Source organism: Trachurus japonicus, chromosome 17 (genome assembly GCF_045865225.1).
Source record: "Trachurus japonicus isolate A0001 chromosome 17, Traja_1.0".
In the NCBI taxonomy this organism is placed as follows: Eukaryota; Metazoa; Chordata; class Actinopteri; order Carangiformes; family Carangidae; genus Trachurus; species Trachurus japonicus.
The window spans coordinates 14,018,207-14,035,524 of NC_140923.1; the positions used below are offsets into that span (position 1 = coordinate 14,018,207).

The 17,318-nt window shown below is 41.5% G+C and overlaps 1 protein-coding gene across 19 annotated transcripts in view; it reads right to left on the reverse strand.

Annotated features, from left to right (window-relative positions):
* LOC146970269 (receptor-type tyrosine-protein phosphatase mu) overlaps positions 1 to 17,318 on the reverse strand; it is a 172,126-nt gene that overhangs the window by 134,440 nt on the left and 20,368 nt on the right. For all 19 annotated transcript variants that reach the window (XM_085804829.1, XM_085804830.1, XM_085804828.1 and 16 more), the window contains exon 2: positions 1,239 to 1,361. In XM_085804829.1, the coding sequence (XP_085660955.1) occupies positions 1,239 to 1,361 (123 nt within the window). The remainder of the gene's footprint in view (positions 1 to 1,238; positions 1,362 to 17,318) is intronic.

Genomic DNA, 17,318 nt, shown 5'->3' on the forward strand with positions numbered 1-17,318 from the left:
TATGTGTCCTGACATTAATCAATTGCAATGGAAAAAAGTCGACACTTCCCCCTCCATGGAAAGTAATTTCTCCGGGGCGGTTCACCACACATCATCCTGATGCACACACAAACAGGTCTGGGCATTGGCTGCTTAAAATTAGTGAGGGCCTGCTAATTAATTCCCCCTCTGTCACTGGTGGGGGGGGGGGCTGGTGCAATCTATCTGTGATGCAGCCTTTGTGAGATTAGGCGTCAGATAGGGGAGGAAAACAATATCCATTAGTTTGCAACGCTACCTTTGTTATAACATGAAAACAAAAAACAAAAAAAGAGAAAAGAAACGTCATTCCATTAGTCTAATTCCTTAGGTACCTTCTGCTCGGTGGTGGTGATATCTCTGCATTTCAAATGAAATGAAAAGCGATCAATGGAACATTAAAGAGACAAATTGTGTGCGACAGACACAAAATGCAGGGAAAGGCATTTTAATTAATTTCAATATGAGGCTGATGGAAAGACTTCTTTAATTAAAATGGATCTGAGTGTTTTGATATCGAATGCTGCCTTTGTCTCAGTTCTTGTGAAAAGATCCTGGAAAGAAGTTGCATCAAAACAAAAGGAGAAGGAAAACAGCGTTTGTACTGTTTGAAGAGGAAGAAGAATATGGAAATGTTGTTTGTCTTACACGATTTAATAGTGGCACATGAACATATAAGCTGTGATCCATATTTATTAGTCTCGGAAACTAACGTTGCTTACGTGGAGACTTACAGTATTTTCCAATTACAGTCAGATTTATAGCATCATTAGAAAAAATGTACCATGTGAGGCTGTATATCAGCAGACTGAATGGGCCACTCGATGATGAATTTCATGCCATGCAACGGATAAAAAACTGTCAAGTAAATGTTCTGTCAAATTAGTTGCATGTTTGCATTATTGATTATCATTTTGGAGCAATATTAACTTACCCTGAAACAAACTATCACATTCAAAGGAGTTAAAATTTGGGAAAGTGTAGAAGTGTCCACTATCAATCTGATATAGCCTATATTTTTTCTCTCAACGAGATTGAATGCTGTTTTGAATAAGCAGGGAAAAATATTCCTGTATGTACAAAGACACTTTGTTAAGGGGCAGAGTAATGAAAACAGACTATGTCAAAAGGTGCAGACTACTTCAGTGATGTATTCTCTGTATAGTGACAGACAGAATCATCGTTTCTCCTTTTCACTGAGCCGGTGTCACCGTCCTTACCTGAGGGCATCCATGGATCTGATGAAGGTTTCTCTCTAGTGTTGCCCTGCTCCCAGTCAAGGTCATCGTCTCTGCCTTGGCTGTACCCACACGCTGCCAGCGGATTCTCAAAGTTACAATCGCCTGCGACAAAAGGAAGAAATTTATATGGTTATACATTTTTTCCATTAACTTGCAGCTCAAATGAATGAATAAATTAAATTCTCCTCTTTTTTTCCCCAGTGGTATTCATAATGCAATATGCCAGACAATGAGATGCATTTAAGTGAGACAGAGTGAAGGATTACTGTAGTAGGCGAGGCACAACATACATTACCATCATTAGCAACACGGCAGTCCAATTTCACAATGACAAGTATGAAGTGTCCAAACTCCATCATCGTTACGCATTATGTTCCCAAACTGCACAACCATCAGGGATAAACTGATTTATTTTCCTTTGCGGCCCCAGAACTTTGCCGTTCATGCGCCCTTACTCCACAGAGCCACTCTAATCCTTTTTACAAGCTGCTTGCAAAATGACAGCAAGCAACCATTAAGGCCAGGCTTCAACCAGGCTTGGCGTGTGATCGATTAATACAAATACCCCTTTATTCCTCACACCTTAAAGGCCACACAGAGAATGTGAGAGTTGAGCTTTTTTTTCCCCCAAAGTGCTTTTCAGTCCACTCATAAATCTACAAAAAAAAGGCATGTCAAAACAATATGTGGCTGGAAAGGAGTCTGTACAAAGAAAATAAATGTAAAATGTAAAGGTCGCTTTTACACTTTGGGAGGTCGTTTTCAGAGAAGCCAGGTGACTTAGAGGAGAAATGGACAAAATGATATACATGTAAAGCCTCAAATACATGATTATACATGTGTTTTTATTTATTTTTGTTTCATAACAGATGTGCAGCATATGTGCCCAAAATGAATCCAAAGGAGTGAATTTGAAAATGTTTGCTTGCACATTGCTAATAAATTTCTAAACACAGATGACATACAAATTTTATTGCCTCTGGGAATGTCCTTTGCGCCAGAATCTGTGCCAGGCCAAAACCAATATCTCATCTCTTACAAGCTCCCTCTGACATTCTGCTGCATAAAGGCTACGAGCCGGGGTTTTTGTTTTCCCATTTATCTCTCCTGTGACATTTACAGTACAAGTGCAAATGAGTGGCCAAACGAGGAGAACACAGGATAATTAATATCCAGCTCCATAGGGCAGCTGCTAATGATATATTTGCTGCTTTGTCTGTTTTTCGAGGGGGTGGACATAGAAACTGGAGTGATTGCCAAAGTATCGCAGGTATAAAGGTTGAGGAACTGTTGAGAGCTTGTGCAGAAATAGTCGATTGGCTCCGTCCTATGGGCTATAACACGTCACCATAGCAACCTGTTAGCAAGTTCGCTAACTGCGCCATGTGCGTCAGTGTGGCTAAGGTAAGTGCTAATATGTGTGAAACATCAGGGAGAAGCTAACAAGTGACAGAGCCAAAAATAAAGAGCAAAGAGACGAGGGGTTCATTTCTCAGGAGTTAGCACATGAACTAGAATAACTGACTTGGATTTAACACACATACACAAAGAGTTCAGAGAGCTCTGTTTAGGGCGGCTAATGCTAAAAGTAAACAGTGGTACGCCAATATGCTAGACATGCTAAAAGCTCACTGTGGTGAGTCTGTTTGAGTGTGACTTCCACCCATACAGTCAAATATTGATACAATTAACTGATTATTAGACTTCAGTCTCCAGAAATCTCCTCCACATGGCCTATGACTCTGAAGAAGCAGCTATGTGTTGTACTGTAGCTATTTTCGGCCTTTTAGCAACAATTTGAAAAACATGAAACAAATTAACAGACAATGGGCAGTTGTCACAGTAGAAAGCATAGATATGAATCACAACATTGACGACAGCTGTCATGGTTTCCTGAAGCAATTTAATATAACCTTAATGTTATTAGTAAAAACCTGTGCTGTTGGCTCTATGACAAGCCAAAATGTCTGCCATGGTTGATTCATACGAACAGCGATAATGCATCTTATCACTTAGTGTCACTCAAGTGTTATGATTTATTATAGCCTATTGTTATTTCAAGTGACTCGTTATCTGCTTCTTTGGGCAGTTTCTTGTATGTTTCTATAAAATCATAGGCTATGGGCATATCTTATCTTATTAACTTCAAGTTTTAAGATTAAGCTACACTTGGTCTGACTACTTTATATGCTATTACTGAATATTTGCAGTGGTGGAAGTGACCTATAAGTGGCATTTACTTCAACTTTTAGTTGTAATAGTTATAGTGTTGTTTTGAAAACGTACTTACAGAGTAATTAAACTAAATGCAACTTTACATCTCCACTCCATTTAATCTATTTTTAGCATTTTAGTTGTTGGTTACCTTGCAGGTTCAACATACAATATATAAAAATGTGATTTATCTCTATAGCCTACATTCATATCCATACAGGCTACAATAGTTATGTTTTCCCTCCAAGCTATGTTGCTGAGCTCATTAGCATTTTTTAACAGCTGTCGTGTGCCATTGTATAATTGGGTGCGAGTTCTGTGGAGGAAGCTAAACAATGGATCCGCCCACTGCATAACAGCATAATACACAGCCCGTACAACCTGTGATGTTAATTGTTGGTTAAATGTAAAGCAGCAGAAACAGGTGGCCCAAAACTCATTCCCAAGACTAACTCAATTACCATCAACATGGCCTTCAACAAGACTCCTACCCTCAACAGTTTAAGTTGGAGCTGAACGGTGGCCACCAGTGTGGACCGACTCCCCCAACCTCCCTGAAGTGACTATATGAAACTGTAGGCACATGAAGGCGACGCTGAAAAAGAGCTTGTACTTCATGCTCAGTCAGCTTCCTCTCTAAATAAATAAAAATCTCTGTGTTGCCAAGATGTAACATGGGGGAACATTAACATGAGTCTTTGGCTGCGGCGTCACAGGGAACTGGCTCCGTTCCATCAATATTTTGACTCAATAGTTCCAAGATCCATAGCCCCGTGCCGCCCACCTTCCTCTCACAGCGTGGTGGAGCTCAAACAAACCCAAAGAGGTGGCTTTTATTGGTGTTTGATATTCAAATCGATGGAGGAGCGAAATGGATTCTGACTCAGTGGGTGATGGGAGAATTTTGAATGCTGAAGTGGAAGGAAAAAAAAAAAGCCATCAGAAAGAATATGCATAAAGCAGAGCCCATTTCTTGTTTAATTTTGAGAGGTTTAATTTTTTTTTTTCTTTTAAATGTCAACTCTGTGTTCAATAATAAATCAGGAAAATGAGAGGGGGGTGAGGTCTCAATTTGAAACCTCATCCCTTCAAAAGACATCATTAACAGATCGGCTCTATTAATGATTCTCTTGTTTCTGAGGTAATTTGAATAATAAAGACATTAAGAAGAAACATTTAGGTTTCACTTGCATAGATTTTCAGTTGGAGGCAAAAAGAGATTAGCAAAAAATACATTATAAATATTACACATAACAAATATGTTTCTTTGAAGGGGCTTTATTTGCTCCTTTCACCAAACCTGTAGCAAATTGTAATGCTAGAGGCTGAAACAACGCCAATACTAGATAGGAACACCAAGTGACCATAAAGACAGGGCAACATGGTGTGAACAAGCAATAAATCAATTTGCATTGCTTTGATTGGTACACAAGGCTCTTGGTATCAGATTCCAGTATTGGGGAATTCTCCAATAATGCCTTCAACTTGCCATTGATCTGCCATTGAACTGTTTTGAACTGGAGGTAAACATTCAAGCATCTCGTTCTGGATTAGTTTTCTCGAATGTGTGACTTCACCAATCACATGTTGCATGCCATCAATACAAACTGCAGCTTCTTAAGTCAAGAGACGAAGTAGACGTAGTACACATGCATGCAGATGAACGCATCAATCAATAGCATCATAATAGTCCTTCTCTCTGTAGGAGGTTTATATCGCTGCCAGTGTGTGGCACAACCCCCATATAATCAGCTCCGACAGCTGCTGAAATAGATATCCCAACGAGAGGCTGCCAACTCTCTGAAGGAGATTTAACTTTCAATAAAAGCTGCTATGAGGTGTGGGTAGTCTGGGAGTACAGATGAATGTGCTCCACCCTGTCAACATTCCCCTTTCATGGGAGGCAGGCAGCTTTAGCTAAAAAGGTGGCCCCAGATATGTCATGAAACAATTTATTCCTGAGTGAGAACACACAATACTCTTTATATTCTCACGCAGAGTGCATTTCAAAGAAATCTATCCATCTTTTCCTGGACTGAGCCAGAGGCCAGAATCAATACCTCAACCCCTCAATGCTGGAGCCAATTTCTCCTAAAGATTTTCAAGTCAGACTTAAAAGGCCCTTTGTTATTGTACCTGTAACAAAAGTAAACTTTCAGCATTAAAAGCTGCGTGTGTGTGAGTGTGTGTGTAGAAGTTTGGTTACTATGGTGCGGTAGCATGGATTCTAGTGAACGAGTGTGGGAGGGTTTGTGTGGCTGGAAATGATGTGATGTTGTAAAAGCAGACATGTGGTTAGATATCGAATGAAAAGATTTCTAAGAAAAAAAAAGTTCAGGTTCTTCACTTTTGAAAATGCTCTCCTAATTTGGTTATTTTCATTAAATAGATTTCAGAGAAAATTGTGGTTATTCAACATCCATTTCAGAGGCGCACATCTAAAAGCAACAGTTGGTTCAAATCTTCAGCTCGTTCTCTAGATGATGTCCCTCTTATTTTTTCCATTTCTTATACGCCATGCATTTGCAGCCAGTTAGCCTTGCACTGAGACAGAAACAGGAGTGTCTTCTTCTTATGCTCACTGATTAACACATTACATCATGTTTGTTTGCAGGCAACCAACTTTCAAATATGCTTCAATATACCTTTAATGTGTTTTCCATTTGACACGACCTAATGCAGAGGCGGAAAGTTTCTATAGGCAGAGGATCAACTCGTGACTATAAAGTAGAGAAGTGGCGGCTGGCACCTTCTCCACAAGCGCATCTGTACAACAGATACGAGCTCCGACATACAGCAATTACTGGTCATTTCCTACCCAGTAATTTTGAGAGTTACATTTGACATATTACAAAGCAGGCAGATGAACGGCGGTGCCATTAATGTGGAGTGTGCTGCAGCTTCAGTGGCATCAGAGAGAGACTATCCTCTGAGGGAGGAAACCGAGCCCTTTTCCAGCATCACCGCTGCTTCAGTCCCAGTGGCAGATATCATTGCTGCAAGACCTCCTTAGCCCCTCTGCCAATTCTGCAATTACCAGCCATCCAACCTGCTCTGTCTGGCTAGGAAATCGCAGGTCTGCTCTTCGCCCCAATCTGCCTCCACGACTGCACTTGTTTTAACAAACATCTTGTCTGCCGGCGTCCCCGCAGACTGAAACCACAAGGCAATCTTGGGTAATTTAAAACCAATGTCGACTATCTCCCTCCACCACGGCCAGTTTAGAGCTTCAAAATCCTGCAGCTAAGCCCCTTAGGGACTGATAGGCCTTTTCACTCTGGCCCTATTTCACTTATCTATTGGCAGCTCCTGCCAAGTCCTATCTCTGTACTGAATTGCATGTATATATACTATCTGTTTGGGGACTTTGAACTGTGGGAAGGGATTTAGACAATCAATCTCAATATCATTATCAATCACGTCTTGCTGTTCACCACATTGATTCGAGGCGAAATAAAGAAGTTGGAGTGGAGATTTCCACTGATAATCTGCCTGGCTGAGCCATGCACTTGTCAGCAATGTTTTGCAAAACAAAACCGACAAACCACATCTATAGCGTAACAGAACCAAATCAGGGCAAAAAAAAAAAAAAAAAGAGAGCAAGAATGTCACATTTTCAAGTTAAGACGGAGGAATATGGCTTATGATGTATGAAGCTATGAATATTTTGTTTTTAAAACACCACGCACAAATTCATTATTTAAAAAAACCCTTTGGCACTATATTTAGTTCAAAACCTTCTCATTATAACAACCCCCTTTTGCCTTTCCAGGACTCTTTTTTTTTTTTGTCTTGTCAGCCAAATATCAACTTGATGAATGTGCTTTACATCAGGAGTACAACATAGTTCCTGATCAAATCCACCCTTGTGCACGGTTAGATGTACATCGAACATGACAGGCAGCCTTCTCCTTAGATATGCTAAATTTTGACAGATGATTTTGAAGCTCTGTACGCCAGCACCGAGCTTGACGTTCTCTTCTACCGTGCCTGTCAAGAACTTCCAGTAAATGACTTCAAATCCATCTCCATTCGGTATAACCTGCCAGGCACCAATTAAGATGAATATGGAATCTAACTCGGAGACATGGGAGATCCTTATTGTCATTTCTTCTCTAGGTAATAAAAAAAATTAGGTCTACAGGTTTTGTCTGCACAGCGCCATTCATTGGCGACGTACGTAGATTATTAATATAACTATTATTATCATATCATGACGGTTTTTTCATTTTAATTTTGATTTTCTGTGAATTTAATCTCAAATTTTGTAAAAGATCATTTACACACCCCAAAAAAAAGAGTGCTCTCAAATGCTGAAGGTCAGATTTAATCAATTTCAGTGATTCAGTTTGCAGAGGTGGCTCATGCGCATCCTGACTTGACAGCAACAAGCCTGGTTAACAATGGCTTTTTCCTCTATTGTTCCCAGCATCCTCGTTCTTGTCTCCATCCGCAGAGAGAGCTACAGTCTGTCTCTCAGTGTCGTCGCCCTCCTGAGAGCGAGGGAGCGAGAAAATAAGGCTGTTTCCTATTCAGCTTAGTGCCTGTTGATACACTGAATGGCAGAGGGAAATAGGCTTGTTTGGATTCCCATTTTCCTGCGCACCCCCTCCCCCCCTCTCCTGAAATGATATGGTGACTGAGCATAAAAGGCACTCTATTAAAATCACTGTTTATTTGTTGCACAAGTTAAAACTGCAACTGAGGAGGAGATGCGTTGTGTTCACTGATGTGAGGAAAAGCTGTGAAAAAACGCTAAGACTTCACTTGTCAAACATCCTAAATGAAAAACAAAGAAATATCCCGCGTGCGTCTGAACGCCCCCGCTGCTGTTGATGTGCATCCTGTGCTGCAGAATCAGCTCGTGAACACGGTTTAAAGTGGAAATAATCCTTCGCATTGATTCACAACGTAGCTCAATGCTGCTGGACTGGAAATTTAAACTTCCTCCAGCTCGTTTTTTTTTTTTTTTTTTACATTTGATCCAGGTGTGATGGGCCACTGGCCTGAGCTTCAATCAATGACAGGCAGTATGAGAGAGGGGAAAAAACGCTCTGGTTTCCGGTGGAAGATAGACCCGGACCTGGACGGGGGGAAAGAGAAAAAGGAATAAAGGCCTATAGCCTGGGCTTAAACCCCCTTGGCTCACTCCAACAGAAAACAACATCCCTATTCCACAGTGGATGACCCTTCAGACTCGAACCACTTCAATCCTCTCAGAATCTGCTAAGTCAACAAACCTTTGAATTCTGCCTGAGGAGTGAAACAAAGAGGGGATGAAATGCTAATGTCAGTATCAGTAGCTTTACCCCTCTGAGTTTCCCAGAGTCTAATTTGTCAAACATGCAAGTAACAATGCCAGAAATTAGCCCAAAGGGAGATTTCCTCCAGAGGAGAGAATGATTATGTTTGATCAGAGAATAAACAAGAACATTAACATGCTTTGTTGGTTTTCCAGAAGTGGAACAAATGCATGTTTTTATGTGTGGAGGAGGGAATAATTCAAGGTTGAATGTCAAAGAATTAGGAGATCGCTAAAGCTAATTAGAAAATGTAGAAGAATAGAAGAAAGGTTGAATCAATCCCTCCTGAGAAGGAGAGAAAAATCTAGGCCACGAGGCGACGCTTGCGCATTCAAGGCAGAATTATCAGCTTGATGAAATATCATTACTTTGCTTTTGGTGTCGTGACATATCGTCAATCACGCACAGGCGGTGCGTTTCATCCCTCGCCCACATAGACGGACGGACGGACGGATGGACGGACGGTCGGGCCGTGATCCAGCTTGGCGAGTCTGACCAACGCGTTGGGTTGGGAGCGGCGGAGCACCAGGTGGAGGCAGGAATCCGAGCCCAGGTGAGAGGTTACGGTGCTGATCTGAGCGTCGACTTGACAGGTGTGGCTGAAGAGATTTCAATCCCAGTGGGAGCTTTTTCAAAAAGGTGCCGTCTTAGGGTCTTCACCTGCGCACTTCAAACGCGCTCAGACCCTTTGTTTCTCTGCCGAAGCCCCATAAATCAGTTACCTGAAAGGGAAAAAAAAAAACCCGTGGCCATGCTTAATCCTCCGGGGTCGGAGGGAGCCGGGGTTTGGAAGGCTGGAGGCATACGAGGCCTCGCTTTCAAATTTACAGCATGTGCTCTGGTTGTGCTTGGCAACAGGAGAGGCTGGAGACTGGTCAGTTAGGAGGGGGGGGGGTCTCTTCTCCCTGAGTTCAACTACAGCCTCCGCTCTTCACAGCCGTGGCATTTTAAGACAATGCAGATAATTACGCCAATGAAGTTCATCAACGGCATTTGTCATGACATTTCTCGCTTATGTAAAGCAGCTGACACAATCATCATCCACACAACTTTTTTTTTTTTTCCCCTCTTGTAGCCTGAAGTCATGTCTGAAACTGACATTACACTTCATTTCCACTGTGTCAAAACGCTGCCCAGTATCGCAGCTGATTGGCAGTAATTAGGTATGCACTATTAAGACTGTCAAAATGCACGAGTTATGTGTAAATACAACAAAATATGAGTTTAATTTAACCGCTTTCCTCTCCCAGTACTGATTCCCACATTCCAGCTCCTGCTAGTATTTACTGGTTTTAAGATCTGTTCACCTAAATGTGTGAAACTCATCGACATCCCTGCTGAGGAAGGTGACATGAGGCCGGGGAAAGCTGTGGCACTTGGACTGGCGGACCACCATTAACAAATGAACACAACTGATATTCATTAAGAGTCATTATGAAGCTGTAACAGGCTGCAGCTGCTTAGCTTAGCTTATCATAAAGACTGAAAACTGTCTCCCAGATGACGGCCCTATTGTACTGATAGTAAGAGTAATAATAAATGCAATATAGGCTGTATTTATTTCATTATTTATACATCTGGGTCTTTGTTGCACTGAAACACTGATATGTGATATTGTAATTATAAATAACTGTAATCTATAATGTCCCAACTGGGATTAAAATGCATAGTGAGTGACATTATTTCAGTGAACCCTGCAGAAACCTTGATTACTCTATATTAAATAATGGTAATAATGACTTTACTCACAAAAGCACAATATAGGAAAACATTAAACAGCTCAGACGAATAAATGAAATATACCTATTCTGCATGAGCCTTGGCTGCTAACCTACCGTACTTTTAATACGATAATAATGTGCAGGTCACCTCTGTGCAGTGAGTGACAGACTACCGTGAGACAAATGAGACTTTTCAGCCGGTTTGTTATCAATTCTGACAGTAAAGTGGTATGAATAAGTCAAGGAAACAAAGGAATTCCCTGAGTCTCATTAATATTATTAATTTTTAAATCCAATTATTGTATGATGGCTCGTGACCTATTTTCTGATTTAAGTGTCCTATCAAAACCTCACACATCATGGAGTGGAGAGAAACCTTTAAGGTTTTCCAGTGACTCTCCAGCTCCTGCAGGTTCTTCCCATTGGGAGATTTTGGGTTTCCAGGCTCGGCCGCCGTTCTGCCGTGTCCCCTGCAGGAGAATATTATGATCTAGCTACTGTAACATCCAGGTGAATTATCACAGGTATTAGTGCGGAGCACACAAACTTCCAAGGCCCAGCACCTCTCTGATCTCTCGTTACACTGCAGGTTTTTTCATTAACAGCGTGACAAACGTCCGTATAAAGTCACAGTGCAAGCACATTCTGGGAGAGGAGGGGACTTACACTGGGCCAGTGTGAACACAAGTCAGAGTTAGTGTGCAAAATAATCTGATCGGCTCAGTGTATGAATAAAAAGGCTGTTTCAAACATGAACAGGAGAGAAGGAGCTCTATAAATAACTTCTGCTGCTCTTTCTTGACCATGAAATTCACAATATTGATACCACATACTTAATGTCTCATCTACAGTACAACAATCCAGGCCTGTAAGATCCAAATATAATAAAAATGTTTTTAATTGCCTCTTTTATGTGTGTTAGGGGTGTTAGGGTTAAGGTTACCACCACACAGCAAACCTTAATTGTTTTGGAGATGTTACAATCGTAATAAATCTCAATCAATAAAACAGATTAAATCAGCAATATGGCAATATTCTGTATCTTTGTCCTCTCCATTTAACAGCCGCTTGAATATTGGTACTTGGGCTCCTTTGATTTATATCGAAAACACTGCTCTTGAAAGTGGGTTTTTACTCTTTCTCTGGCAACTTACAGAAAAAATGGTGAAATAAAGAAATAAAGACCATTACCCAGTGATGAAAATAAGCCATATAAAGTGTGCTGCTTCAACACATGGAAACTTCTGTATCCATTATAGGACAGCAGTTTCATCGTCTTCAACCACAGGAATAAACCTGTATTCCCTCTAAAAAGGTCATACAGTACATGTATGCAACAACACATCTGTAAATGTGCCCACCCATAGCCATGTCAAGTCTGTGTTGAAAAGGTCAAATCAGTCTGATTCACTGTGCGGATGAGGAACCAGAAAGGGGACGTAGTTAGATTGCATTTTAAAGTGTCAAGTGTGTATAAAGAATGATGCTTTGAGTACTGCAATCACCAAAAGTAACAAAAAAAAAAGAAAAAAATACACAATTTTCCTACAAGTCAGGGTCCTGGTCCGTGGAAACACTTGACAGGTCGACGCTGAGGTAAAAGTCTGAAGTCTAAAAGGTACTTTAAGCTACATAACCTAAAATAGTCTAATGACACATATTCAAGTGCTAATTCATGGCACAACAAAAGCTTATGCTCTAAAAGTTACAGCCAAGCAACAAAGAGACTTAAAAATAGATGTAACGCGCACTTTCTTCTTCTTCTGGGTCTGGTCAGCACATGTGCTGCACGGCATTTTGAAGGATCTGTCATTTGTTGAAAGCGTCTCTCAGATCAGGAGGAAAAAAAGGAGCTTTGTCAAGTGCGCTAAGTGATAAAGGCGACAAAGTATCTGCTTTGGAAGTGTAAGTCAACAGACACATTTCTGTGACATTTACATTCGCTCGGTTTAATGTGGCATGCTGAACAGAGCTCCTAGTCGACATGTCACGAGCGCTGCCTGGCTCTGCCAGAAAGAAAAATACTGTGAGACTCAGTGTCCATAATTACATAGCGCTGTATAGGCTGCATATATAGGTGAGCGGGCAAGAAGCTGAGCGAAGGATGTTAGTCATCAGTCACTTTATGTTGTCGCTGCTTTAAATATCACTTGTGTAATTTAGTGAATGCAGTTATTTTCCATAACGGTGCGTAGTGGAGCGCTCAGTAAAACTATAAGCACAGAGAAATACACAAGAATAGTTTCAACCACAACAAAAAAAAACCTTAACTTTTATCTGCGGTGTCTGGAGGCCAATTAATCACAAAAACAATGACATGTGTCAATCTGTCCGTGCGATCCCATCGGTCCCTCAGAATATCTGTCATCGTCTGAATGACCACAAAGGTCGTGACACCCATGATACTCGTACATTTGAGGAAAACGTCGGATCCAGTCAAACATCACGTTGAGTCGTCTGCTCTGCTTGACCATCCCAGAGGCCTTTCGGCCTATATTGGTTTGGCCAGAGGACCCAAATCAATCACAAGACCAGGAGAGCTGCCAAAGCGTTCTTTCACACCCCAACACTGCGGCACTCACTGCCATGTTTAGGCTATTTTGACGTGGTCTCAGAAATGTCACGGACATCAGCAGGGACAGCGCGCAAATGCCGTGGGGCGAGTAGCTGTCATGAATTTGAGCTGGAGAAAAAAGGAAAAAAATCCCCCAAAAAAGGATGAGACAGAGGAGGGTTTAAAGATGATAAAGACATGATAAAATATTTTATGACAGAAACTATTAATCGCAGAAGCAATAACAAGCAAAAAAGTTTTGTTTCGTATGAACCCAGCAACGTGGTCTCCAGTCAGGTTTACATCAAATGCTGCTAATCCGGCATCGTGAATGAAATGATCCCTTTGAGGGAATCTCACTGTAGCACAGATCAACAAATTGAACTAAACCGCAAAACACACAAAAGTGCCTCCAGGCAATGTGAGATTAGTGAGAGAGTGGGAGAGAGAGAGGGAGAGAGGAGGAAGGGGGGTAGAGGGAGGATAAAGACAGGGAAAAGTGGGTGGGAGCGGGGGTGGGGGTGGGAGGGTCGCTCGATCCTACAAAAAAAAAAGCTAGCTTCAAGACTGCTGAAGAATCGACCGCAACCACAGGGTATCGCCTTCGATGCTAATACACAGAGAAACACAAGACAGACGCACACGATCGCTCTCATTTATACATGAAGATGAATCCATTAAGACAGAGAGACAGGAAGATACAGCACAAAGAGACTGAAACTGGTGACAAGTCAAAAAAAAGAGGAAAAATATGAATAAATGAGCAGGAAAAAATGTGCAAATGTTGTGTGATGATGAGTTTTACAAAACAAAGTGAATCATCTGCTGTGGCCTTCACAGTCACCAGATCTCGACCCGTGTGATTCATCTCATCTGACCGGAGTTGTTTTATTTGCGAAGGAGCGTTACAGCCTGAGCTCGTGCGGTGTCACCATCTCATTCGAGTCGCAGAGCTGAGATTTTCCTCCAAAACAAATCATTACCTGATGGATTTTTTTTGATAATCTGGGAGAATTCAGATGCTGATTTCTGTCACTGGAGAGTTAATGATGATCCATGAGAGACTCAAACTGGGGCCCCGACATCTTACTCAGACACTTCATGTTGGTTTTTCCTTTCAATTTGCCACTCATCATCAGTTTTTATTTGATTTCGTGCCATTTGAGAAAGTTGTGCGCTTCAATTTACAGTATGCCTTTTTTTTTCACACAGTCACACAAACACAAGGTACAGTACAGATGGTCCTGCTGTGTATCTTATTATGTATATACCAGTGATAATAATCATCAGATGGCCTTGGTAAAGAGAGAACAATAATAAAAAATATATAAATAAATAAAAAAAAGACGGTTTCACATTCCTGGATTTTACTGTGTTGAATATTTACATGGAGACACAGGAAGGAAACCAGAAAGTTGTTTTCCCCACTCGTGACTACCGAAAGTAAATTGGAAGCTTTTTCATTTGACCTTGCGTAGCCCACTTCCATATGGCAAAGTGAATCTGAGAAAAGTACATGGTGTGATTACACAAAATCTGGTCAGTTGATGTTACTCCAGCATCCAGATGTTTAAGTGAAAAGCCGACAAGGAATTTTACACTATGACCATCTGTAGTGCTGACCTGACATTACCGGCGGAGAAAAAAAAGAAAAAAGCTTCTGGCTTTGAAAGCATCTGAATTTGCATTTCCAGCAATTAAAACTGCACTTATTCAAAATACAAACATGGGATTCTGTGAAGCACAAACATTGGAAACTTTTAACTAACACTGCGGCACTTGGGATAAACCATATGCATACACAAACAAACAATGCACAAAACACAAACTTATCCAGCAGATTGAGAGTTGGCAAACTTCCCACAGCTTCCACACGACAAATCTGAATATGATGATAACTGGCGCCCGGGAAGCATTTTGCTCCTTAAAAGGAAAATCTGAACATTCAGCTGTATTTCCAAAAGGATTTGTGCATAAATGCATTATCCATCTTGTGCATAAAATTAACAAGCTGTGCCTCATTCTGACATTCACGAGCTTTCATTTTCTAATGATTAAGGTGCGAAGTTGCAAAGTAAGTGGTAAATTTAGCACCGGATCGTTTTTGTGGATTGTGCCTCTGGCTTCGGCTCGTAAATGAATTAAATGTGTGAAACTTTTCGAGAAGCATCTTCCATTTCACACACACATTTCATTAACCTGGAGTTCATTCATTATTGCAGTGGGTGTGGGGGGGAAGCAGCAGCCCCCCGATATAATTGCATTACTGGGGTTGTAGGGCCGTGGCTAATTACTGGCTGAGAACACAACATAGGCACTTAGACATCAGTCTGATGGAACAAACCACAATGGTTTGTGACAAGAGCTGTCCTCCCTGGAGTTTCAGGAGAAGACATGATAGCACAGTAATTCATGACTCATAACAGAATCACATCATCTCCATAGCATGGAAGATGACACAAGGACACTGAAATCATTTGACAAGTTTACTACAACTAAGCTGGGAGAGCGGATCTGACAGCGAACGGCTCAAACACCAGGAACAAGTCACAATTTGGAATCGTTTTAATCAGCACGTTCAAGAAATCCACACACAAAAACTGTTGTGGTGGTGATGATGCAGGTGCAGCAGCAGCGTGGTTGCACTATATTCACACTGAGTAAACTGGCCGCGAGCCACACAGCCACACGCTATGGTCTTATTTCAGTTAATCTGTTTACGGGGGAGCCTTTGAGTCCCTGCAACTGGGTCTCGCTGGTCGCCAGAATATCCCAGTATTATCTGCAGCCTCGCGTCCACAGGAAAAAAAACAGTCGACCTGCAACCAACTAAGGTATAGTCAAGTCAAGTCACCTCTGATCGCTCCCCCTCCTTGCACCCCCCTAAGTGAGGCTGCACTGAGCTAAATACTAATGTCAGCCATAGCCAACGTCTGCATGCTAATGCCCAGCAACGTTAACAACTTAAACAACTTTAGTGCTGTGTTGTGTTTAGTGCCAAGTAGCAAATGACAGCATGCATGTTTATTTGAGGTATTCAGTCGTTAATTTTATATTCTGAATGTGAATGTCTGAATCAAATTTGACAATTCGCCCAATACTTGTCATATTCACACTAATGTCACAAATATCAGCCTCGCATAGCAGTAGCAGTAGTAATAGTAAAGTAAGCCAGGAGGATTCATCCCCTTAGCATCATGAATCACTGTACAACACCTCAGGGCAAATCCACACAAGTTGTTAAGGATACTTAATCCTCAAGCAAAGTGGTGGACTTAGTTTTAACACTGGCATTAAAGGTAGGGTTAGAAATCCCCTGAAAAACGGTTCTAGCAGGCCACATTTTGAAAATACACAAGTCAAAAGTCGCAGCCCCTTTCCTCAGACTCTGAAGCCACGCCTTCACCTTGCCACGGACGTAGGTGAAGACACCCAGCGCGCATCGCCAGAGCTACACTGCCACCCATCAGACTGGAGTGTGGCTTTTCCGCGGACGTAGGTGAAGGTGAATACATGATGTATTGACCACTCTCAGGATAAAAGGACCATTTCACCCAGTAGGCTATAACAAAAAGTGTTTCTGAACATGATTACCAACCATAACTTTAACATAATAAAAAACAGAATAGGTGGACGGGCAAAGTTTAACCCAAAGCAGTAACACCCTGGGGCTGAAAAATTAAACTTACAAATCAGTGCCAAAACTTGCAGTTCTTGAAATGACCACTTGAGGTTCACTCCAAAAGTGAGTCAATCCCCTGTAGACTTAAAAGCATTAAAATGGCAGAAAATAAACATGTTTACAGCGTGGTACAAATAAATCATTCATGGTTTGTTTAGTTTATATGAAAAAGGAACATTGTTTACATACTGTAGCTGTTTTTTGCTTTATTTGGCTAGCTAGATCGCTAATGTACACCTTCATGGCAACTGCACAGGGGGGTGAATTTTTATAGACTACAACTCTAAGCTGCTTTGAGTGACAAGTGGGTGACAGGTGTGTATTCCTGCCACAAATTGGTATGCACTGAAGTCTTGGCTTCATTTGCGCCCCACCTCTTTTGGGATTAGCCAGAATTTGGGCGGAGTTTGGCACTGACGAGGCGGCAACAGTTGGACAATGGGCAGCTCACTGAGCTGTAGTCGAATGTATATATGGTTTTATTCAAACAACTCTCTGTGCATTCAAGAGTGGTGCTCTAACTTCACCAGCCACAGCAGCATCAATATCTACATCCACATTCACAGTGGCCATTTAGCAGCTACA